The sequence below is a fragment of the Leptosomus discolor genome, chromosome 14, assembly GCF_034619465.1.
Source record: "Leptosomus discolor isolate bLepDis1 chromosome 14, bLepDis1.hap2, whole genome shotgun sequence".
NCBI lineage: Eukaryota > Metazoa > Chordata > Aves > Leptosomiformes > Leptosomidae > Leptosomus > Leptosomus discolor.
In genome coordinates this window covers 1140211-1165124 of record NC_141404.1, presented here as the reverse complement: position 1 = coordinate 1165124, position 24914 = coordinate 1140211, and the positions used below count along the sequence as shown (strand labels likewise).

At 59.3% G+C, this 24914-nt stretch overlaps 1 protein-coding gene across 1 annotated transcript in view; it reads left to right on the top strand.

Moving 5' to 3' along the window:
* The window catches only part of CACNG3 (calcium voltage-gated channel auxiliary subunit gamma 3), a 30815-nt gene extending 6767 nt beyond the window's left edge, over positions 1 to 24048 (top strand). The window contains exons 2-4 of the mRNA XM_086473081.1: positions 19831 to 19914; positions 22036 to 22176; positions 23537 to 24048. Of these exons, the coding sequence (XP_086329207.1) occupies positions 19831 to 19914; positions 22036 to 22176; positions 23537 to 24048 (737 nt within the window). The remainder of the gene's footprint in view (positions 1 to 19830; positions 19915 to 22035; positions 22177 to 23536) is intronic.
* Positions 24049 to 24914: the final 866 nt, after the last annotated feature.

Sequence of the window (24914 nt, the reverse complement as noted above, 5' to 3'; positions counted from 1 at the left end):
CTGCAGCGTCTATCTGGACAAAAATCCCGTCTTCTGGGGTGGCGTAGAGAGCTGGTTCCCAGCTGCCTGTGAGCAGCACGTGATGAGTAAAATGTATGCTGTGAACAGCTCAGGAACAGGCATTTTATTGCTGCATAGGCGTGGTGCAGAGTCTGTCATCTCAGGAGCTGTTACTGTTTAATAGGGGTGGAAGTCGGAATTTGAATGAGCCTCAAGTGTTTTTTTTCCCCATGCAAGGCCGCTATCTCCATTACGGCTGTAAATAATTAGGGGTGGCTAATGAAGGCTGCAAGCCCCGGTGCTGGGGCTGGCAGCTGGGAGCGTGGCTGTGGTTTGGGGGAGGCTGCCCCATGGATTGATGCCGGATCCTGCTCTCCCCGGGGAGGTGGGGCGCTGGCGTGGGCTGGCCGGGAGGTGCCAGCGGGTGAGGTTTGCTGGGAGCAGCCGGGGAGCAGGGAGAGATGCTTGGCTCTGCTGCCGAGAGTTATGTGGCCCTTGGTAAAACGCTTCCCTTCCCTCTGCCTGAGTTTTGCCTTTTATAGGGTGAGGCGAGGTGGATTCATTAGTGCTCGTGTCTTACACGGCTCCTGGAAAGACACACAGCACCGTTATCGCTGGGCCGGGGGGCGAAGACCCTGCCCTGCCCGCCTGGACCACGCGGTGCCCTTCGGCATGGTCACTGCGGGTAACGGTCCGGGTGTGGAGACCCGTGATGCTCCTCAGTGGCCGGTGCTGGTTGGGATGAGATGAGGTGAGGCAGCCGCGGTTTTAAACCTGCTCAGTGCTTCTCGCGTCCCGGCGGTTACTTTTCAGATGGGTTTCACCATGGATTTTTAATGAACACAGTCTGCCCTTCAGAGATACACATTAACCTCCTTCTTCAGGAAAATCAAAATTGCTCTTAGAACGACACCAGTGTGCTAACCCAGAAGTACAGGGGGGCTGCTCAGCCGCCGCCCGAGGGGTCCCGCTCGGCGGGGGGGTTAATCCCTGGCTCACCTTGCCCGTGAGCAGCTCTGGCTGACTCACGGCCGCGCGCTGGCGGGATGCAGATGCGACGTATCCACGGCCGTCAATGCACGTCAGCGCTGATGGTGCCGAGGGTGAGGGAGTCAAAGGCATCCGAGGGGAAAGGCGCCCACCCCGGTTCCCGAGTCACTCCGCAGCGCCCGTGGGGAGCGAGCAGGGCTGTGTGCTTGGCGAGGGTTTTGTTGCCCAGGAGGACTCCTGCCCGCCTGCTGCCCTGCTCCCCCGTCAGTAAGGGCTACAACGTCTAAAACTTCAGCTTTTTAAATGACACTTGGAAGCAGGTTCCTTGAAGCTGGTGTTTGATGGCATTTTGGGTTAGTGCTTGGTGGGGACAGGGTGGTTTCACGTCCCTTCCCAAGGGTTCCTGGGTGGGTTTGCTTTGCCTGACACTTCAGGCTCGGCACCAGAGGTTTCCCGTAGCTTTCCTCCAGGGTGAGGCACGCTGGGAATGCATCCATTGCCGCTCGCTCTGCGCGCTCCCACCGCTCGGGTTGTAGCGAGCCGCGGCTCACTCAGGGGGACCGCAGCAGCGGGCATCTCCAGATACGTCTTTGATTAAGAAGACACCTGCTGTGATAAAGAATGGCACTGCCAGGGTGACAACCGGTGTCTTCTTCCTCGGCTTGTGCATGCTGACAGCTCTGCGGTGGCTCCGGGGAGGAGAGGTTCCGCAGCCCGTGCCGAGGAGGAGCCGCTCGGCAGATTTGTTACACAACCCCCGGCGCAAAGCACCGCCCGTGCCACGCTCGGCGGGTCAGCCTGGGGACTCGGGGCTGCTTCCCGAAATTGTCTTATCGCACGTTTGTGTTGGCTTTTGACCATCTACGGGCAACAGGCAAAGTTTTGCAGCAGCTTCAAAATGAAAAGTTCAGGCCAGGGTGCGCTTCGTGCTTTAAACTGTCCCGTGTCCTTTGGAGTGATGCTGTCGGAGACAGAAACGTGACTTCTCCCGGCCGCTCTCTGGGCCGGAGGCACTGCCTGCCCAGCAGCTCCCCTCTGCCCGGCCATGGGCTTCCCTAGCAAACGCTGTTGAGCCATGGCTTCGCTTGCCTGCGCCTGGCCCTCGCTGGTTCCGAGGGAGGGAGGGAGGGATGCAGAGCCGCTGGCGCAAGCGAAGGTCTGCTGGCTCGGTGGTCTCCGGAGAAAGGTGAGGACAAAGCGGGATTTCTGCCTTCGGGTTAACTCACGCTCCGCAGCCGGAGGAGAGCCAGCGCCAGCTGCCTTTGGCAGGAGCAGGAGACCCGGCCGGCCGCCCGCAGCAGCTCTGCCTCGGGGCCAGCGCCGGCCGAAGGGCCAGATTGTAACTGAGTTGGTCTCAGTGGCAACTGGGTGTTTTGCATTTGTTTGCCCGTCACAGGTAGTCAGGCGAGTTTCCCGTCCTCGCCGTGCTCCGTGGCAGCGGCAGGGCTGATTCGCCATCGTTTAACCACTCAATCCCAAGGGTTTACAAGGATGTTGATGCTAAAACTGCTGCAATCCGTTCCTCCGTCCCGGGGCTGCTGCTGGCCCGCGGCTCGCTTGCCCAACGGAGAAAGGGTGGAAAGGTCTTTTCACAACAGGATTTTGCTCCCTTTTGAGACAGGTTGCAGGATGCCTGGGCTTTGCTCATCTCCCTAACCCTGGCAAAAATCCCTTGCATGCTGGGTGAGTGACTGCGTTTGACGGGCTTGAAAATATCAGGGTTTTTCATAGTCATCGTGGGGAGAGGCAGGAGAAATGATTGTGGCTGCTGGACGGGTGATATTGCATGATGATGTTCTCAGATATTGCCTCTTTCTTATCTCCTGACGCCACCATCTATAGACAAACCTGGTGCTGTCGGGCTGCAGAGGATGGCTTCGCCGTTCCCACGTCAGGTTATTAGGAACTGTGTTGGTTTATCGTGCAGAGGCAAACGGAGTCATAAAGCATCGGTACAGCAGGCGAGGGAAGGCAGCGGGCAGGCGTGGGAGCAGGAGCAGCCCCTCGCTGCCGTCCCACCGCCTGCACTGGGGGCTTTGTGCATCGCCTTTTGGCCAAGCAGTTTGTGTGGAAGGAGGAGAATTGGGCCGGGACAGGAGCCCCAGGCTGGGCGCAGGGAGCAGAGGGGGATGTGTGACCCCCCGGCCTTTCTGGGGGCTGCTGGGAGCCCGCAGGGTGTTGGCGTTGGCAATACACCCCGCGGGACTCGGGCGGTGGTGGAAGGGAGTGACAAAAGGCGGCATTTGAGGGTGACACTTGTGTTTGTGCCTCTCGAATGCTCACAGTTCCAATTTTACTGGTGATTTGGTAATTGTCCCCTAATTATACCTTTACTCTCTGCCTGTGCCCAGAATCACAAGGGGGGGGAAAGCAAGCCCCAAAGAGGCTACCGACAAGCCACTACCCTTTTAAAGTATTCCCGATTTCAACTTCTTAAAAATCAGCGTTGGCTTATGCTGCCAGCACCCTCGTTGAGCTGCTCAAGTCCTGCAGAGCTGCCCCAGGGTAGGTGGCACCTCTGTGCCCTGGAGAGGCTGGGCTGCCTCCTGCCAAGGGAGCAGAAACCCCTCGGGACGGGCTGGCTGATGCTCGGCTGGGTGTTAAAGACCAACCTACAATTATTTTCTGCAGCTGTCAGAGCGCTTTGATGCATCAGCATCATCAACTGCATCACGCAACGTCATCGCACGAGCAACGGCAAGGAGCTGCGAGAGTCAGCGGCTGCCTTCCCTCTGGGCTGCCTCCTGCCCGACCCCTACCCCGGGGCTGCTCGCGCGGCCGGGAAAGGTCGCTGTCACTTCGCGAGGCAGACTGCGATCTCACGTCGCCATTCCCTGCCGCCCCGAGCCTGCAGCGGCTCCGGCTCTGCCTTCCCAGCCAGCCGAGGCCGTCCTTTCTGCCAGGCTGCGCAGCGTCCTTGCCAAATCCTCCATTTGCCTGCGCGGCCTCGCTCAGCTGAGCAAACCTTATCACGGCGCAGCAGCTGTGCCGCCCGGCTCCACCGCCGAGCAGCCGGCGATGCTGCCGCAGAGCGGGCTGGGGAAACGGGGACCCTGCGAGGCAGCGGAGCAGGGTCCCCTCCAGATGGGGACCCGCTGCTCCTCCCTGCCAGCCCCCGGCGCGGCAGCAAGGCTGTCGACGGCGTCTGGAAGCCTCTCGCAGCCCCGAGGCTCCTTCTCTCCGCGCCGGGAGAATCTCTTGTCGTTCCTCAGCGCGCTTCAGCCAAGGATGAAAGTGGTTTCTCTACGTTAGTCTCTGGCCTTCCCTCCAACGTGAAAAGCTGAAGAAGGACAAGAGGGGTTGCTGCAGCCCGGGGTGTGAGACCTCTGAGCTGGGGAGGAGCGGGAACCAGGTCTTCTGCTTCTGTCACTGAGCAGTCGAAGCGTGCTCCAGCGAGGGCAGGGAGGCCAGGGGGAGGTGGCGTGCATGTTTGAAATACTTTTAACTACTAATAAAACAGTTTTAAATAATATCTGCTCTGCAAGTTGCCCCAACCTGCCCCAATCCCCACTGCTGCTGTGGGAAGAGCTGCTGCCGCTTCCCCCCCAGCCTCAGCCGGCAGCAGAAGGGCAGGTCCCCACTCCCAGGCAGGGGCCACCAGCTCGTCCCTTCGGGGCAGAGGCACCCCCCGGCTGAGCTTCTGTGCATCCCTGCAGACGTGTGCCGTATGGCTTCCCTGTCTGTCCTAGCTCGCCCGTTGCTGAAGTGAGAGACAGACGTGTCAGCGCCTCCGCCCCGCAGCGCAGCCCGTCTGCAGGCAGCGAGCGCTCGGCGCCGGGGATCGAGCGGTGCGGTACGCTGGGGTGGGGTGGGGTACGGTGCGGTGTGGTGTGGGACCGCTGCAGCAGGATGGCCCTCTCTGCCCGTTCAAGCATGCAGTGGCCACGTCGGTCACGGGTGTTCGGTACGTGTGAGCTGCTCTCCATCACCAGCGGGTCGCTCCGAGCGCGGCGTACGTGAAGCTGCAGCAGCTCGGTGCGTACGTCAGGTATCGTGTCTGTGCCGCTCGCCAGAGGGTCTTGGAAGCGGCCGTGTCTTAAGGAAGGGCTTGTCAGGAAACACAAGTTCAGTCGCTCATTTAGAAGTTATTTGCGTTGCCAATTTGGACAGATCTCGCCCCGCTCGGATGAGGAAAAGTCTTGCAGAAAACGGGAGAAGCAGAACGTCCCATCGGCACCCAGGAGCTTTGTTCCTCGGGGTCTGGGTTTCGTCGCCATGGGCCCCGCTCGCAGCGCAGGCTGCGGCAGCGCTTTCGGCCGGCTGGGCGGCCGCGCTGCCACCTCCCGCGCAGAGCCTATTTCCAGGGCTGTGCCGAGGGCTGTGAAATCCCAGGCTCTGCACAGCTCCAGCTGGGCACCCAAAGCGAGCAGACGCTTGTGAGCTGCATCTCTCCAGTCCTCCGCTACCCATCTGTAAATCGGGGATAACATCACCCGCCCCGGCTCAGCCGGAGGAGCCTCTGAGATGCTCTGGTGCTACTGGTGCCGAGCGGGGAGCCTGCAGAGGGGGAAGAGCTCCCTCTTGGCAGCAGGCGAGGTGAATGAGGCTGGGGGCCGCGTGCTGGGCACCGAGGGCAGATAACCAACACAGCTCCGGCAGAAAGCGCCGTGCCCTGAGGGAGCGGATGAGGGATGGGGAGCGATAACGTAGCCCACACTGGTAACCCCACATCCCGGGGGCTGGCCCCAAGCTGCACAGCCTGCCCCAGCCCTGCCGCCCTGCCCGCAGGTGCGGCTGTCCTCATCTCCTTTAGCCAAACCTGCGGGTGCACCTCAAGAGCCGGGCAGGTGTGTGCCGTGAGCGTTAACCGGCTGGGACAGACCCCTTAAAAGGGCGGTGGAGGGGCAGGGATTTCCCCACAGGGGTGTGCGGTGTGGGCTGAGCAGTGCTGAGGGCAAAGCGATGGACCCTGGGCGTGAGCCTGAGCTGAAAGTGGGGGGATGAAGCCATGGGAGCAGCCCCAGGTAGGCACTGGGGGCGCAGGGAGGGGGCTGGTGCTGGCAGAGCCGGGGCAGTTCAGCAGCCGGTGCCGTGCAGGTGGAGCAGCGTGTCCCAGGAGGCTTCCCCCGCGCTTGGGGGGACCTTGTGCCTCTGGCAGGCACAGCCCCACGAGCTCCCCATGCTGTGCCATGGGGTGCAGCCCTGCTGCCCTTGAAGCTGATGGCAAAGCATCCCCTGGCTTCGACAGCAGCAGGATGGGCTCTTCTGCGTGATTTAGTGCGAAATAGGAAGGAGCTGGAAAGCCTTGGTGTGAGCTGTGAAGCTGGCTGCTGGCCTATCATCTCAGGGCTTTTTATGTTTTTCTTCTCCTGCCCTTCAGATCTCTGTTTTGGGTGTTGCTGCCCCCTGCAAGGGCAGAGCCATGTGGGAGCTGGGCTTGTTTTGAAGCCCTGGAGTTATTCCAGCAAAGTGTTTTGTGCCCTGAGTCAAGCTGGGGGAAGGTGAGGCCGCTTTATGGCCAAGGTAATGGTGTGAGCAGCTCGGGGACCTACGGGGCAGCTTGCCTGGGTCTGACCTGGGTGAAAGCAGAGCCGGTTTGCAGCCGGCAGCACGGTCCTGTTCCCTGCCCCGAGGTTATCCCAATGCAGCAGTGCCGGGGCAGGGGAAGGGGGAGCCTTCAACAGAGGAGACCCACACGCTGCTGGTGGGCAGGAGAGCGTTTTGAGGGCCCAGGGAAGCTGGTTGCAACGTGTTGGGGTCTCTTGCTGCTGTGAAATCCCAGAGTGATGGATGATGGACAGGACACACCATCCCCCTGTAGCTGTCCCCGGGCGGGGAGCGCGCTGCCTACGTGGCAGCGTCAAGGAGCTTCCAATGGCAAAGCTTTCCCAGAGGCAGCGGGGCAGAGCGAGTGCTGTGCCATGGGAATTGCTCAGTTTCTGGAAAACTCAGCAGGACATCGGTAGGTGTCTTTCATTTCTCGGAGAGGGAAGGCATGGTTGGCATCGCTCACTTGTTCACCAGCAAAGTCCTCTGCTAATGCTTAGTCTGTAGGACAGTCCCTTCTTGTTCTCCAAAAAAAAAAAAAAAAATTATAAAATCCGAGAGTGAAACTATGGTGCTACTCTTGAATATCGCTTTTCCCCATCTGGGGCGTTGGAAGCGGCTTCCCGGGGCTCTCTTCCCCTCCCGCAGATGGTGAGGAGGCGGCTCTGCCTCCAGCAGGCAGCGAGCTAAATCCGTCGGGGCTGGATGCGCCCCGGTACCTGCGGGAGCGAGCGGGGCTGGGCCGGACCCTGACCCTGGCTTGTGCGGAGCGGAGCGAAGCCCAGTGCCAGCCGGGTGAGGGGAAGCGGGGAGCCTGCGGCTGCGGGCTGCCAGCAACCCCCCCGCTCCCACACCAGCAAACAGGCAGCATGGTGCCCACTGAATTCCCTGAAATAAATAGGCTTTGATGGATCGAGTCCCTTTTAGCGCATCAGATGAAAACTTCAAATATTTATATCGTTAGGGAGATGTGACAGAAGTGTATATATATATATATATGTATAAAAAGGCAAGTGCTTGAGTGGCAGTCACGTATTTGAAGTTCAAATACTTACCTTCAAATCAATGCTATGAAAGAGGAAGAAAAAAAATAAATTTAATATCACTTTTGCAAGGCAAACAACCTGCCGAGCCTCCTCCTGGGCTAAATGTGCTTTAGAGATTGACTGTGCAGCTGTAAAAACTATTGATGAACTGTAAACATGAAAAGATCGCCCTGCTCGTGGCCTGTCAAAAGCATTAGGTTGGAAATGCTCTGTGCTCCGCTCCAGCATGACTCACTGAGTCCTCGGCAAATGTGTTTATTTGTAAAGATCCTTATTTCAGAAATAGTGACCTTTTTAATGCCTTGTGCAGCGAGCTCGGAAATTCGAAATTGCCTTTTGGCAACTTCCGAGTCCTGCTGAAGCTCTGACAGCGCTTTCCACGGCGATTTACATATTTTTAGCCTTGATATTCTGCACGGTGGGGCTCCTTTGGAGAACGATTTGCTTTTCACAGCCCTCGATGCAACTCAGCATCTGCAGCGCTGGGCTGAGCCCGGGCTGTGCAGAGGGCACGGAGGGACCCGCTCGCTCGCCCGTCGGGCTCCTGACAGCTCACCTCCCGAGCTCGGAGCCCTCCCGGGGTCACCAACGTCCTCCTTGGAACCTGGACTGGGGTGTTAGTCACAAATTTGAGTGGCTGCTTCACCTTGGAATAGGGAATAAAGGTTTGAAGCTGTTGCTCCAGGCTGCTGTGCACCAGAGCAGCAGGTTGGCTCTTGGCCGGCACGCTTACCGGCACGCCGTCGCCAGCACCCCCGCGGTCTGCCGTCGGTCGTGCCAAAGCGAACCTGCTGGCCAGCGACCTCGTCGCTCTGTGCCCGTGGCCTGTCCCCTTGTTCCCAGCGTCCCCTGCCTCGTGCCATCGGGTCCCAGCCCTGGCGCAGCGGCAGGAGCACCGCGGCACGGCTCCTCGCCGGGCCTGGGGCGGGCAGCCGCCCCACCGCTGCCCTGCTGCGGAGCACCCCTGTCCTCGCCCTTCTCGGGAACTTCTCGGCGAGGCCGCGGCATCGCTGGTAGTTGCTCGCTCGGCTCCTCCAGCGCGTCCCGGGAAGCTCTGGGGTGTGAACGTGCTGCACACGCAATGCCGCCGTTGTACTAACAGTTAGTTAACATTTCTCGGTCCGGTGACTAACGCTTCTGCCATTTGCGTTTGGTAACGGGCGATCGCGTTGCTCCTTTCTGTTGGTGCTGTTCATCCTCATGCGTCGGGGAAAGAGGTTTTGATGGGTTTTTTTCTACTGTTTGTTTGCATCCTTGATCGGTGCTCTGCAATTTCTGTTTTGTATTCAGCGTTATGAATATCTCCTTTCTTCTTTTTGTTGGGCATGTTTTTATTTTTATAGCTGTTTACATATTAGTCAGGCAGTTTTTAAACTGATGCGAACTCCTGTCACGGTTGTGAGCTTTGGGGTAAAACACTCTTAAATCATTCTCTATTCAGTCATGCTTTTATGCTTAAATCCATTCTCCTAACTGATTTGGCTTATAATTGTTTTCTGCTCTGTGAATTGACCTCTCAAAGCATTGAGAAGATATGCTAGTGCCTCGGACTTGCCACTGTTTGCCCATAAGAAGCGTAATCAAGTCATGATTGCTTGGACCTGAGCAGCAACTAGTTTTTAATTCTGTGATCCATTCCCCTTCAGCTGTCAACACCAAGTCTAAAATAGCACTCCCCTGTGCTAGATGCCACGCTTCAGAGCTATGAAATTGTCATTTATAGGTTTTTAGAAATTCAGAGGACATTTTAATACTGGCGAAGTGAAACCTCCAGCTTCCCATCATAATGCAGCTTTCTTTCCTACTTATTATAACTAGGTGCTTAAGCAGCCTCTGGGATGATCTGGCCACTGGCACAGCTCGGGGTTTGAAGCAGACACCAGGGCACTCTGTTCCCACAGGTTGCCTTTGTCTGAATTCCTGGCAACTTGTTTAACCAGAGGATCCCAGGATTTTGCACTCTTGACCCTTGTTTTCCCACCTGGTCCCTCCTGGGCAGTTTTTATCACCGACTTTCAGTGTTCTGGCCATACACCTCTCAGCAGGGCTCAGAAACGCCGCATGGGTCAAACTCACTCCAATGAACGAGCGAGTCTGGACCCTTCTGTTAATCATCCCAGACAGCCCTTCGATTGCCTGCCCATCCCAGGCGCAGCCTTTTGCTTTCTGGGTGAGTTTTGTTCTTGGCAATATGCTGGAGCAGGGCTCGGTTGTTCCCTGGTTCCTCCCTCCTCTTCTGCTGCTGGTTTAATGCCTCTGCGTTGCCCCACGGGTGCTGGGAGCGGTGGGCTGCAGCTTCAGCCTTCTCGGGAGCTGCTGCTCTCCCAGCAGCCGCGGAGCTGTGTGTGAGCCCCCGCTGAAGGTTCGCTGACCCAAGGCACCGCACTGTGCTGGGGAGGCTGAAGAGGTGTTAATGGGAAACCTCAGTTATTCCAGAAAGGGCGCCCTGAGAGGTGACACAGAAATGGAAGTTACAGACGCTGTGAGTGATGTGTTTTGGAGGTGTCCATCAGCAGCCTGGCAGGGGACACAAGTCTTGTTTAGTCCCGTGTCCCACGTCTGTGAGGTTACTCAGTGCCCAGGGTGGGCTGATGGGCCACGATGGAGCCAGGCTAGAGGTAGAGCAGCAGTGAAGAAGACCAAAAAAACTGTTAAAGCAGTGAAAGAGCAAAGGAGAGAAAAAGACCTCTTTTGCTGCACGGAAGCTGTGTCCAAATAAGAGAAACAGAAAAGGACATGGATTTCGACAAGTTAAATGGAGAGCCATTAGAAGGCAGGCAGAAATGATCGTGAAGGACAACTTGCTGAAGGCATAAAAAGCAATAATAAAATCTTTACTCTCAAACACATTCCCAGCTGCCGTAGGGTGGGTGTCTGGCAGGGGGGGACAGACCCACTTTCCCCACGTCCTGTTAGTGGAAGGCTTTGTGAGCCAGGAACCTCCCGGGGCTGAGCTGGCCGCCCCGGTTACCGGTAGCCGAAGAGGAGGCTGGAAGGCAAACCCTCCGCAGAAGCTCATCAGTTAACCCAAGTGAATCTAAAATGTTCATTAAACGCGGGAGAGCGGGATCCTGCCCCCGCTGCGTCTGCGCAGAGGGAGGTCCCGGTGCCTTGGGCACGGGGCTGCTCAGCCGGGGCCGGGGCTCCAGCTCCTGCCCTGTCTCTTACCATCAACATCTCCGAGCAGGCAAACAAACAGAAGACGATGATTTCTTTAATTGCCAGAATTGTATTAATTTAAACAGATAAACTCAATCAGTGAAGCTCATTAATTTCTAGCACATGACTTATTTACGCTCACTCTGGCTGCTCCAGCTCTTTGTTCCGCTATCACGGGAATGTCAATTACCTTTAAAAATAAAAATCGATGTTTCTTCACTGGTAAAGGTAAAACATGAAATGGTTTCCTCAGAAGTGCTGATGAGCGCTCTCCTCCCCAGCCCCATCCGAGGGCTCCCGGCGCTGGCAGCCGGCTGCCCATGGCCCTCGGCGTGCCACGGAGGGGATGGCAGCACCTCGGCCTCCCCGTGGGGAAGGGGCCACCCCTGGCCCCCGCTGGCAGCAGCCCCCCGCGCCTTCCTACCCCATGCCAGCCGGGAAAGCCCGGTGTCTTCCCGGGAGCTGGGTTTGCGGTGGGGTGTTTCCCTGCCGTGAGCTCCACCGATGTGGAGGGATGGAGGGAGGAAGGAAACCCAGGGGAGCGCGGGGGGAGACCCTGGGAGGCAGCTCCAGTGCATTACCTGATTACTTCTATAATGAGAAAAACAAAGCTAAACCCTTGAAGCAGGGTGCTAGAAATTACCAATCCTTTCCAAACTTTTTTTCCTCCTCTATTATTCAGAATTGTTTTGCTTTTCTGAACTGCTTTGTGTAGGATGCAACAACCCCACAGATTCCAGAATGGGAGATGATGAGTCACTGTCAAAATGTAGATTTTTTTTTTTTTCTCCTCCTTTCCTTTTAGCAATGCTGAGGGAGTAAAGTCTCAGAGACGCACACCAATCGCCGGCACCTCACAGGCTAAAACTGGCAGGAGCTCCCAGTCCACCCATGGGTGTGAGTGCCGGGGCTGTGCCCACCACCGCCCCGACGTGTCCCCCCGGGGATGCCCGTCACGGGCAGCGCAGAGCTGGGCGCTGCTCCCCGAACCCCACCGAGCCGTCGGGGATGCGCAGGGGAGGGCTCAGCTCTTGCACTACTGGGCGTGTGTTCGCACCGGTCTCGGCGTCCAGCCGGCGCCGCAGAGCCCACCTCTGCCGCCTCCTCGCTCTTGCGCTCGTTTCATTTGACTTGGGATTTTTCCACTGGTGTTTTTTTTTTTTACAACAGGAAAAAAAAAAAAATCCTTCAGAAAAGGCGTATCTGTGTAGGTGACTCTGCTCAGACACAAACCGCCACCGCAGAGAGGGGGAGAGAGTGTGAAGCAGAGATGGAGCCAGATTACGCCAGCACCCCAGTGGGAAGCTGGTGCGGGGCCGCTGGGGTGATGGGGATGTGCTGGGGGAAGGACTCGCTCCTGGGCGGAGGGTTTGTCCCGCTGGCAGGCACTGGGGAGCCCGGCACCCATCGCAAGGAGGAGGGAGCTGCTGGCTGCAGAGAGTAACACGGAGCAGGGGGCTTTTTTAAACAACCCCGTAAAGTTTTGCCTTCATTTAGCCGCTCTCCAGCGGAGCTTAAGCAGATGCGTGTGTGCAGCGGTGGGAGCCTAGGGCTGAAGGGCCACAAAACCGAGTTGGCTCCCCGAGGTTTCCCTGGCTGTGGGAGGGGAGCAGGCCCCTTCCCGAGGTGGCTGCACCAGGCAGCGTCCTTGGCTACAGTGACTCTTCCAGCTGGGTTGCTCTGAGCCGTGGGTCTGGGGTGTCCGTAGCCATCCCACCAGCCTTCCCTGCTGCTTTTCTGAGCTGTCTGTGTCATCTTTGAAACCGGGCTGGAGCAAAGACTTCGTGATGTGGGAGGCAAACGAGATGCTGGGGGGTGGCTGGGACCCCAGCAGCCCTTTCTGGGGACATGGGACAGCGGGGCTGCTTGGTGGCCAGGGATCTCTGGGTGATGGCTGGGTCTAGGGTGGACCTGAAACCCCGGAGCTTTGCGATCTCACACCGGGGACCTTGTGCAAAGAGCCTCAGGATCCCTTGCAGAGCATGAAGCTGGGGAAGGGAAGGAGTAAAGATGAATTTCTTTCCATCTCTCCAAGCATCTGGGAGGTGGGTGGGAGGTAAAAAAAGATGAGCCCTGAAGTTTTAATTCCTCGGAGATATTTAGGTATCTCGCTCTTGTTACTCAAGGGAGTGCAGAGCCTGAGCCTCTCTGAGGATGTGCTGCAGGCTCGTACCCCAGCACTTGCCAGCTAAGCTTGGACCTCTGATTCCCCAACAAAAACTAATTTGCAGAGAACTCAAACCGTAATGACCCCACCGCTTCCTCCAAACGGATTTGGTGGGACGAGGTGCCTTTAGGAAGGCCATTACTGCAAACCACAGCTTCAGAGATAACCCACTTGAATTTATCGGGAGGTGCAGAGAGCTGAAACGTGACCTTGCCCCGGGACTTCTCCTGGCTGAGCCAGCCAACGCGAGGGGAGAGAGGAATTTTATTCTCAGGGAAGAACAGCGTTAGCTCATCTTTCCAAGCCTGGGTCTTAGTTTGCACACTGAGCAGTAACAACCAGAATAGTCCCTAGAAAACTGTTCCACTGGATGAAAAGTAATGAGATTTTAAACCCCTAACTAGAGCTCTTTAGTCTTCTGGCTCTCTGGGTTAGGATCGATACTCTTAGCCGTATTTCCACCATCACGAGACTCGCACTTCCCTCGCAACCCCTCCCCGCCTCCCCCTAGCCTTCCCTGGGGAAAAAGGGCTTTGAGAGGAAAAAGACCTGAGATCAAATCAATTAATTGCCTTTGCATTCTCCGATAAATGCAGTGCAGAGAGTACGCACATCGAAATACGAATGAACTACAGCAGCAGTGACAAAACCCTGCTGAAACGGAACGTTAGCCTGTGTAAGGCAGCCCTGGTCCGGGGGAGAGGGGGTGCCTGGCAGGAGGCAGGCGTTAGTCACGTTATTTAACGTGCAGCTCGGGGATGCTCTGATCGGGGGGGGGATGAGAGGGATCGAAGAATCACGCGGAGCGCGGTATGAAAAACAGCCCCGCGGGAGGGGAGGGGAAGGGATGCCTTTACAAAACCAGCGAATGCAAAATGTGTTATATGAGTTCATCTCTTCCAAATTAAATCTGATGTTACCTAAAAGGCAGGGCTTGCTGCAGCGAGCCTGGAGCCATCGTGCAGGGGCACCCTGCGGGCGCTGCACAGCCGACAGGCCCGTTGCCACGTCCGGTGCTGACACGTGGAAAATGCCCTGGAAGATTTGCCAACTGGAGAGGGCTTCCCTGCGGTGCCTGGGGGCGCTCGGGGTGCCCCTGGGTTAAAGTGGGATCATTAAATCGAAGGCTGGAACTGAAGCTCGCTGAGGCTGGTGCAGAGCGCGGGTGGATGCTGCTCGGCTGCTGGCCGAGGCTTTGCGGCAGCTGCGAAGGACGAGGAGAGAGGTGGCACCTCCCGGGCAGCAGAGCTGGGATTGCTCACGCTGGCGCTGCCATGGCAGGGTGCCCCGGCACCCCCTGAGGCAGGAGGGCCAGGGGGAGGCTTTCTGCAGGGCTGGGATGGCTCAGCTCCTGCCTGGGCTCCTCCAGCCGCTCCTCGGCACGGGCACAGCTTGGCCATCGGTGTGGAAGGTGCCAGGGCTGCGTCTGCACCCAGGGAGGGTCAGGAGCTGCGCGGGGCTCAGCTGGGCGGCGCAGGTTTTAGTCCAGCCTGGGCAGGGAGCGCGGTGCCGTGCTGCACAGTGGGTGCTCGAAGGACAGGCGTGTCCTGGCCGGTGGCCCCGTGCTGCCGTGGGCTTCTCGTCTTGTCAGAGAGCGGGCATGGCTGATCCCCAGCCCTCCCGCTTCCCCCTTGCTCGGTTGGTGTTACTGCTCTGTTGGCTGACTTAGCTTCAAAGTGCCACCCTCGATGGCCATGCCTCTCTTCCCTGGGCCCGTCTGGTTCCTCAGTACAGAAAAAGGCGAAGGGAGAAGCTGCCCCATGCTGGGGTGGGTGAGGAGAGGCAGCGCCAGCTGATCGGTGCTCCCAGCACAGCCCCACTTCCCAGCTGGGAAGCTCCGGAGCGGGGCTGCCCTGAGCAGAGCAGCAGGTACCAGGCAGGGAAGGGCAGTGATAAGCGAAGTTGGCTAATTGGGATTCACCCTAATAGGGAGAAAAAATTACCCAGATCTACCACAGAGACAGCCGAGCGGGGAACAAATCACCGCAGCAGCTCGCTGCCTTTGCTGGCGCTCTCCCGGCCGCGGGCGGATTAAACCCGGCGCAGAGTCGTGGCTCGGGCATCGGCTGGGGACGTTACTGACGAGCAGGCTGGGATGGGCTGAACCAGCGGTGCGGCGTGCTGCCGGCCGGTGGGAGCTCTCCCCGGCCTCCTGCGCAGGGCAAGGAGCCCGACTATCCGCCCCAAAGGGAGCGGTGACTGCGGGGGGAGGCAGCAGCCCCCCGGCCAGGGCATCCGTGCAGCTTGAGCCGTGCTGGGGGCCATGCCCAGGCCAAGGCTCGCGGCTGGATGCTGCCCAGGGGCACGGTGCCGCCCAGGCGAGGCATTAGCAGGGGCTGAGGCTGTGAGCGCCCGGAGCGAGTGGCTGAGCCTGTACCCGAGTCAGGACCGTGTCCTGGTGGGTCCCGCACCAGCCAGTCCTCCCCAGCTGATCTCTGTGTGCAGCCACGGCTCCGGCAGGGGGTCGGGGACAGCTGGGGAGCAGGCGATCCCGCATCGCCCCTGCCTCGAGTCCTCGCTAGGAGAATGTGGGCAGAGGAGGGAACTTGAAGCTCCAGAGTTTGAAGACTTTGGACAAAACCCGCTTCCTTTCTGCCCGCGATGTTGTGACGCTGCTTTTGCCAGGGCCCGGCTGTAAAGCCAGGAGAGGAGAGCCCGGAGTTGCATCCCCATCACCGGGACCCAGGGGCTCACAGCCCGGCTGTGCGGGGGGGATGAGCCCCCAGCCAGGGCCAGCAGTGGCCACCCCATCCTTCCCCGCAGCCCATTCCCCAGGGCCAGGCTCCATCCTCAGGGAGCGTTTTGGGGGTCAGGGTTTTTTTTTTGTGTGTGATTCAAGCCTTGTTGTGGTATTTGTTTGGAAGCTGGGAAGTTGTGTGTCAGGTGACTCAGCGGTTGCCATGGCGACGAGCATCGGTTAATGAACAGAGGGAGTAAAGGAGCCAAAATAAATGTCAGAGTGTGAAATAGATGCGGTGGAGCTGGGCAGCGCGGGCAGGCACCGGGGCTGCCCACTCCTGCCTGTCCCCCGTCGGGCTGGGGCTCCCTTTGCTTTGGGGTGGGGGGGAGCGGATTTTGCTAAACCGCCTGCGAGCGTCGGTGTCCTCGGCAAGCCTCAGCGGTGCTGCCACGCTCTAGCCATGCTTTCGCCCTCCTGCTGGGGCTGCTCGGCGCTTCCCTCTGCCGTGGGCAGCGGGAGGGAGCTGGTGTTGGGTCCTGCAGCAGCAACTCTGAGCAAAGGCTCTGCCCTGCCCTGAGAAAGTCACTTTATTTTTTTTAAACTTTTTTATTATTTTTTTCCATCCCATTTCTGTTGCAAAGGAGGCGTTTGGGTGGGACAGGCAGGGCTGAGGGAAGGAGGGAGGTTACGGGTCGCAGTGGGGCAGAGCAGAGGTGTGCGGTCCCAGCAGCTGAGGAGGGATAGCTGGACGGACGGACGGATGGATGGATGGATGGATGACTGTTGCACCCGGGGTGAGCCCCGTGGCCCAGCCCGCAGCCAGCAGGGCAGGGGGTGTTTGCATCTGAACAGGGCATCCCCTCCGCTTGCAGGTGCCTCTTGCTCCAAGGCTTGCCCTCGTCCCTCACGGTCACAGATCTACCTTAGACGTTGTGTACGGTAGAACCAAGGCCACCGGCGGTTGTGTCTGCATCCAGCTGCTGCTCAGGGCAGGGCGGTGCTGGCCCTGGGTTTCGGTGGGGGCTCAGCGGCACAAGGAGCCTCTGAGAACTTCAGAGAGGTCGAGCCCAAGGGAATGAGTATTCCCGTTTGCTGTGCTGATGGGCTGACTCGGTCGCTAAACACCTTTCCCACATGGCACCAAGGGAAAGTTTCCTCTTGCTGCTCAGATGATGAACACCGACCCCACGGCCCTACCCGGGAGGCTGCTGCGGAGGGAGATGTTCCTGCGCTGTCGCGGTGCCTCCGGAGAAGCTCTCGCGAAGTCCTGCGCTGCGCGGGCGTCCCCCGGCTGGCAGCAGCTTTGCGGCCGTCGGCGGTCGGGGAGGGCAGACCTGTCCCTCCAGAGCAGGTCGGGGCTTCGGGGCTCTGAGGCGGAGAGAGATCAAGGTGTTTGGGGACCAGAAACCGCGGTGCTGTCCTGGGACTGGCAGCCCGGCACTGGGTGAGACCAGGGACGTGTGCGGGGGGCCCAGGCACACGCCAGCTCCGCGCATCCTTCTGGGTCTGTCGGGGTGTAGGGATGTTTTGGGGTGCTGTGGGTCCCGCTCTGGCACCACATGCCTGATGACTGGAGAGCGAAGGGACAAATCTGGGGAGTAGCTCTGGGGTGCGTGGGGCAGAGCCCTGCTGGCAGGTACAAGGAGAAGGTTGGAGAAGGTGGGTGGCAACCCGAAAACTGAGAAGAGGAGGAGGAGGAGCGGGGCTGTGCCATCCTCGCCGTGCCCGGTGCCTCCCCAGCCCCGTTCGTGGTACCCGTTTTCAGCCTCCCCTTCGCCAGCAGCTCCCGAAGCAATGGGAGCAGGCGGTTCTCCCTTGGATGCCGTGTCTCCCGCTTGGATGACAGCTTGCCACCTCCAGAGCTTCATCGCCAGGCTTTAATTGATGCCTGTCACGATGCTCAGCTCCCCCGAGCCCGTAGCCGGAGCGCAGACTGACAGCGTGCTGCCGGGCGGGACACCGTGCGGGTTGGCTTCTCCTGCCTGGAGCCCTGTCCCCTGGCGGCACGTCCTTTCTGGTCCCATGGGAGAGGGGTCAGAGCCAGCATGACCTGACCGTGGTCTCCAGCGCTGGTGTTGTGACGGGGCTGCCCTTCCTCTAGGGAGACGCTGCAGGAATCGCCCTGCCCCTTGCCACATCAGAGAAGTCACGCTCTGTGCCTCGGTTTCCCCGTTTATAACATCCAGCGGTTGTCAGCGCTGCGGAGGAAGCACCGTGTGTACTCTTGCGTTAGTGTTTGGAGAAGACTATGCTGAGTCCCGCAGACAGAAGCGGCTGCTCCCGCCCTGGGCCCTGAGGAGCCGTGTTCCTGGCCAGCACCACGGCACGAGCCGAGCTCTGAGCCGTCCCCAGCAGACACCGAGCGCAGTGCTTGGTGTTTAGGTGGGCTGCCTTGAGGAGCGGGTTCGCAGCGTCCGCGGGGCTGCATCCATCACAACAGCTCCATAAGCACAACTGGGCATAGCCAGGATTTTTTAATTATTTTTTAACGCCTTTGATTTCTCTCTGCCTGTCCATCAGTCGCACATGGACCAGGCTGCTGGGGCCGGTGGAAGGATGAGCAGAAGAGGTGAGAGCGCCTGCTCGCAGCCACTCCCTCCCCCAGGCTGCGCCATAAACCCGTCTGAACCACGAGGCTCTCCCCTGCCGTGGATGTGGCTGGGCTGCCCCGCTCTCGCCCCGCATCCACGTCTCGCAGCGTGTAATGAGCCCCCAGTACATCACCTGCCTCAGCCTGGCTCGCCCTTGGCTTTCTCTTCTCATGGCACAGTCGCACAGCTTTGGCACAGGAGAGAGCCGAGCCCCAAAGCGCGGTGAGGAGGAAGCCAAAGCGAACAGGCAGGCGGTTAAAGGCGAAATGCGTTTGTTTTGCTTCAGAGGCAGGAGGAAAGAAAAAGAGCCTTTTTTCCCCCAAAATGCTCAGCAGGAGGCCAGCAGATGCCAGAGCATCTGCCTTTTTCCCCAGGCCTTCCAGGCAGTATTGGTGGTGCCCACCGTGGTGGGGCTGCTCTCGCCCCCCGCCCCGAGTGGTGCCGAGGGGACCCACAAGCAGTGGGGGAAAGGCGGCGTGCGTGGAGCGGCCGGGGCCTCCTGGTGGGACCGTGGGGTGGGGGGCGCTGCTGCCGGTGCCAAGCTCAGCTGCGGTGCCCACCCGCGGCACTGGGTGCTTTTCCGTGGCTGGGCACGGGCGTGTGCGCTGTGGGGGACGTGTGACAGCAGGCTGGAAATGGGGTATGGATGGGTGGGCTGGGTGACTCTGCCCCAGCTGCCTCTGTCCTGGTCACGGAGCAGGGCTGAGAAGTGGCAGGTAAGGGTAAGAAGGCTGGGAACTTTTTGTAGTCATTTCAATGAACTCGCCTGAGCCTCCAAAAAAAAGAGTTGCCTCTCGGAAGTTAAGCCGTGGCCCTGATGTTACTTTAGCAAACGTGCTGAGGCGGCTCGTCTGTGCGGCAGCCTGTGCCCTGCGTGGGTAGGTCAGCAGTAAATCAAAGCTTCCATACAGCCGAGCGGCTGGGGCAAGCTGGGAAGACTGGGCTGGTCTCTTGGTGCTGCGGGGCTCTGCTCAAGACCCCTCTGACCTCAGAGCTGTTGTCATCCCCCCAGTGGGAATTTGATGTGAAAGGAGATGCCCCCAACATCCCAGAATGAGCCCTGGGCTGCAGCCACTTTCCCTCACGCATCTGAATAAGGTGTTGCTCAGACCTGAAGGCCGGGAGCGTTATTTACGGCTGCATCGATTCCCTGTCAGAACCGATGCGGTGTTTGCCGGGGTGGGGGGATGCTGGGAGCCAGCGAGTGCCAGCCCTGCTTCGCCTCCCCTCCGCCGGAGAAATTGGGGGCCAGGTGTGCCTTGCTGTGTCCATGGGCGCACCCAAGGAGGGGGACAAATCTCAGCAGAGGCAGTGCCGCGCTGAGCACCCCTGAGCTCCTGGCAGCCCCGTGCAGCCGGGGAGTGGGAGCTGCGCTGCGGAGAGGCTCTGCCCATGGTGGCCGGGGAGGGGAGCAGGGCAGCTTGGGCATCGCCTCCTCCCTGCTCTGCACCGACGGGAATGGCAGGGCTTGGTTTGAGGTAGAAATGTGCCGCCCCACCAGAGGGGGCCGGCAGGGCTTTGCTTGGAGGGTGCTGGAGCAGCCGGGGACCGAGGGTGGTGTTTGGGGTCACTGACAGCCCCATGCCCAGCGGTGCCTAAGCAGCTCCTGGGCTGGCTTTTTTTTTTCCCAAAAAAATGTGTGCAGCACATCCAGCAGCACCCCTGCCAGCGCAGAGGGGTTTGAAGCTTTCCTGGCTTGTGTCTCCCCAGGAACCTTCCGAGGCGTGTGCAAGAAAATCGACCACTTCCCCGAGGATGCGGATTACGAGCAAGACACGGCCGAGTATCTCCTCCGTGAGTCTGCTTTCCCGTGGCCCCGCAGAGCTGCACACGCTCCCTGGGGACCCCCGCGCTGCCCTGGCACCCCTCTCCCTGTCCCCCAGTGCTTCACCCAGCAGGTGCCCCCCACCCGCTGCCAGGAGGCTGATGGGGCGCAGCCCCCAGGCTCCCCGCGCAGCAGCGGTGACCCTCCGGGTTACCCAAGCGTGGCCGCACCGTGCCGCAGCGGCAGTGAGTGTAGACGGCACATTTGTCTGGCACTCGCTGTCCCTGCGGCCGGTCCCAGCAGCTGCTGCGCAGCCCGAGTTCGTTGGGGTGCGAGGGCTGCCAGGGCCCGGGACCCCGCCGGTCCTTGGTGCAGCACCGCAGCGGTGCCGTGTTTGTGCCGGTTCCCTGAGCCTCTGCAGCCAGGCTGGATTCGTTGGTGCTTGCCGGGAGAGCACGGCGAGCCTCTGCTGTGGGCTCTGCCGGCAGCACCGGGTGCGGGGCGACGGGGTGAAAACAGAGCTGGTGGCTCTCCTGGGAAAAGCGGGGTCCTCCTGCTTCAGGGGGCCAGCAGGGCCTCGGGGCAGGACCCCCGCGGGGTCTTTGCACGGGGGGACCTGGCGCCGGGGCGAGGCTGACCCTGCGGAGGGGAGGCACCGTCCCCGTGGCGCCTCGCAGGCGCAGGGGTGAGCGAGCGCTGGGGCACCGAGGTGCGGGTCGGCAGAGGCTGGGCACAGACGGCGCACACCCTGGTGTGCAAAGCAGCGCCACGTGCCCTGCCCGGCACGGCGGCAAACGCACACGTGTGTGACGCTGCGAAGGCTGCCCCGCAGAAGGTCCATGGGAGCACCCAAGTTTCTAAAGGAGAACGTAAGGCAGCGGGAGCACGTGGCAGCCTCGGAGGCGTTGGCATCTCTGGGCGCTCTCTGAGCTGCTGGGGCTGGGAGGAACCCCCGGGGGCAAAGTCACCCCCAGCACCCATCACCCTGTGCTCACCCTGACCCCTGGGCCAGGCAGAGGCTCCTGCCTGGTGCCGCTGCTGCTGCTGCTCCAGATGTTGCTCCATGTTCCCCATTTTCTAGCTCTGCAGGGAGCCATCAGCTCTGCTCACCCATCTAAGAGGGGAGCGTGTTTAATGGAATTGGTTTGCAATTTTAGTAGATTAGCGTTTAAGTTCTTCTCCCACCCCCTCCCACATTTAAAATAAAAGGTCTATTTTAAAGCCCCCAGAATGGCATTTTAATGGGGCTTCTCTGTATTTCTGTGCTTTTAATAAAGGTCTTGATAGAGGGATGAGAGCCCAAACCAAGGCACAGTGTATTTTCGGTGCAGCAGGTAGTGATTTGCTGCATTAATTACTCTTTACCATCATTTTGGAAGCTGAACCTGTGATAGGCCATGTAGGAAAGACCCTTCTCTGTGTAGAGCTCGGTCAGTGACTCCTGAGCGCGCAGAGACAGACAGTGCCAGAGCCAGTCCCCGTGGGGATGGAGCCCAGTGCCGGGGTCACGGCATCACACGTGGTGGGCTCTGGGTCTTGGGCTTTTTGTTTATTTTGGTAATGTTCCTCCCCTGCATCAGAAAACAACTCTTTGTTGAGCTTGAGGTGGGTGGGTTTGTAAATTCTTGACTTTCAAAGCAGCCACGACAGTTTGGGGATCCAAGGGACAGGTTCCTGACCCCTGCGGTGGGCAGTGCTGTTCCTTGCCAGCCCGGTGAGATCTTGGGCGGGTTCTGCAATCCCAGACTCCAGAGTCATGGCCGTAGCCAAAACCAGTGGGTGGTGTGTTCGGTGATGGGAAGGTAAATTGCTAGTGCTGACTGCGACAAGACTGGAAGAAATAACTCCTTGAAATAGCCTAGGAGGGGAAAAAAAAGCAGTTCAGGATTTAAAGCTGGTTTTGTGACGGGAGGCCTGAGGCGTGGGGCTGATGCTGAGCTCCAGAGCAAGCTCAGAGCAGAGCAGCTCGGGGACAAGCAGAGGATGTCTAGAGGGGACCAGTGCCGGGTCTCCCCCATCCCTCGTAGCAGCAACCCAGCGTGGCGTTCAACAACTCTTCCTGGGCACTGGCCTTGGTGCAGGAGGTGCCGGCGGCCCCCGCTGCGGGAGCGATGCCTGGGGCCAACCCTGCCCCGCTCCCTGTCCCGCAGGTGCCGTGAGAGCATCCAGCATCTTCCCCATCCTCAGCGTGGGTCTGCTGTTCTTCGGGGGCCTGTGCGTGGCGGCCAGCGAGTTCTACAAGAGCAAACACAACGTCATCCTCAGCGCTGGCATCTTCTTCGTCTCTGCAGGTAGGAGCTGCCCGGCGGGGTCCGGAGCAGGGTGGCTCTCCTGGTGAGAAGCGTGTGGGGACACTGGGGAGCCGGAGACAGGTTGTGGGTCCTCCTGGGCCGTCTGTTTCAAGAGCTGTTGTGTCCTGGTGGAAAAATGCTCATGGCAGGGAAAAAACCAGCAGAGGTTCCTGGCCAGGGGTCACCACGCTGGACAGCACTTTAAGCATCCCCGAGTGGTCTCTGTGCAGCCCAGGAGGGGCTCTTGGAGCGCAGCCATCCCGCTGGGGGAGCACCTGGCCCCGGGGCAGGTTTTGGGGGGCTCTGCCCTCCACCAGCACCAAGCAGCAGGTCGTGGGGCCAGGCGAGGGCGGGCGCTGTGCCAGCAGCAGCTGGGAGCAGGCAGAGGGGCTGCTGCAGTCCTGCAAGGAAATTCGCTCTCTCTGGAGAGGCCGCTCCTTCTGGATTACTCATTTCTCTGTGCACTGTTCCCCAACGCTTCCACTGATTATCGTATGACAATGCCTTTGTCTCAAGGAACCGCTCTATTTTGTGTTTTTCTTCTCCCCACAAAGAGACAAATTACTCTCCCTCCTTCGGCTGGCAGGAGCTGCTGATGCAGATGAGAAAACAACAGAAAGAACATAATCGATTCATTAAGTAAATCCAGGAATACATCAGCCGCTCCCCAGCCCTGCGGCACAGCCCCGCGGCGCTGCTGGCAGTGCAAAAACTGCCCGGATCCCAGACAAAGCCTCTGGGCTCCACCAGAAATGAAAAGAGACGGAGCCATTCCCACTTCCCTGTGCTCCCAGGAGAGCCGGGGTTTGTGCCGGAGGGATCCCCTCTGTGCCCTGCGGGTTGGCTCTGCTCCGGCCACAGCCCCAGTGCCCGGCACCAGCCGGGTTCCTGCGGCCCTTTGCTCAGCAAGCAGCTCTGCAAAGCAAAACCGGCTCTTGAAGTAGGATCGTAGAATGTATTGGGTTGGAAGGGACCTCTAAAGGTCATCTAGTCCAACCCCCCCACAGTGTCCCTTTTCTAAACAAAATAGTGGTTGTTCCTCCTGCTCCTCCAATATACGTGAATATTCGCGTACTCCGGGTGTGTGTGAGTATGTACCTGTGCTGGGGGTGGCAGCAGGGGTCTGAGGGATTTGGTCCTGGTCTGCTGGCACAGGGGTTGGCGCCCCATGGGACCTGGGGATGCGGCCATGGCCCCCGGCACCCTCCCCGCCTCCTGGGCACCCCGTGGGTCGTGGTGGGCAGGAGAAGGGCCAGGCTCCTCCAGCCTGCACGCCTCTGCTGCCGGGAGGGGACCGGGGTGCTGCTGTCCCTCTCCTGCTGCTCAAGCGAGTGATTCTCCCTCTCATCCTCCCCTGAAGGTCTCAGCAACATCATCGGGATCATAGTCTACATCTCGGCCAACGCGGGGGACCCGGGGCAGAGCGACTCCAAGAAGAGCTACTCCTACGGCTGGTCCTTCTACTTCGGAGCCCTGTCCTTCATCATCGCTGAGATGGTGGGGGTGATCGCTGTGCACATGTACATCGAGAAGCACCGCCAGATCCGCGCCAAGTCCCACTCGGAGCTGCTGAAGAAGTCAGCCTTCACCCGCCTCCCCCCCTACAGGTACCGCTTCCGCCGGCGGTCCAGCTCCCGCTCCACCGAGCCCCGCTCCCGGGACATGTCGCCTGTCAGCAAGGGGTTCAGCACCATCCCCTCCACCGACATCTCCATGTTCACCCTCTCCAGGGATCCCTCCAAGATCACCATGGGGACGCTGCTCAACTCGGAGCGGGACCACGGTTTTTTACAGGTCCATAACTCCATCCCCAAAGAGTTCAAGGAGTCTTTGCACAACAACCCGGCCAACAGACGAACCACGCCGGTCTGAGGCGGGCAGGGGCGTTTTGTCAGGCTGCATGACATCATCCTCGTGACGGTGTAACCCTGAAATCCCGTTTTTAAGGACAAACCCAGGTGGCTCCCCATGCCCCTACCCGTGGGGCTGGTTTTTCACTCCTGAAATGCCACTGGCCGGGCCAGGCCACTGCGCCCACGGTGGGACCGGGACCCCCGTGCCCCTCCCTCCCCGGCAGGGAGGGGACGGGGGCTGCGCTGTGACCCTGGCCGTGGTGCCCCTGCGGACTGAGCGGGGCTTCCCGAGGTCTCCATCGTTAATGTTGATCATAATCGCAGTGTTCCCTTAGCTGTATGTCCCATGGAAATGCTGGCGATAGCCCTGTCTGTGAGAATCCTTAACCTGGTAGTTACATTTAAGCGAAATTGCCTGGAAGTCCGGAGTTTGAAGCACTGAGTCGGTGCCGTAGTGAGTGCTCGTGTTACGAAACCCCTTTCCCTGCTGTGGTGGACGGAGTGCTCGGGCTGGGTTTCTCTATGGCGTTTCGTGCATGCATTAAATAGCTTGGAATTCAATTTTGTCATGTCGGGTTGGAAGAAACATCCTTTTGCAATTTTCTGTGGTCTTGAAAGGGCTTCTTTCTTTCCTTCTTTCTTTCCTTTTTTCTTCCTTTGGTGCATTCAGGCCATGAAAGGACTCAGGAGCAGAATTCCTCCAATGACTGGTAGCAATTAGCCAGCGTTTAATTAACCTCTAATGTTGCAAGAAAACGAAATAATTCCCTAAAATTAGTACACACGCAGTCACAAATTACTGTCTGGGCACAACCAAGGAGGCGACGCTTGACCTGGTGGTACTGAAGGAGAAGCTGGGTGGATGGCTGGGCCGCCGGCCACGAG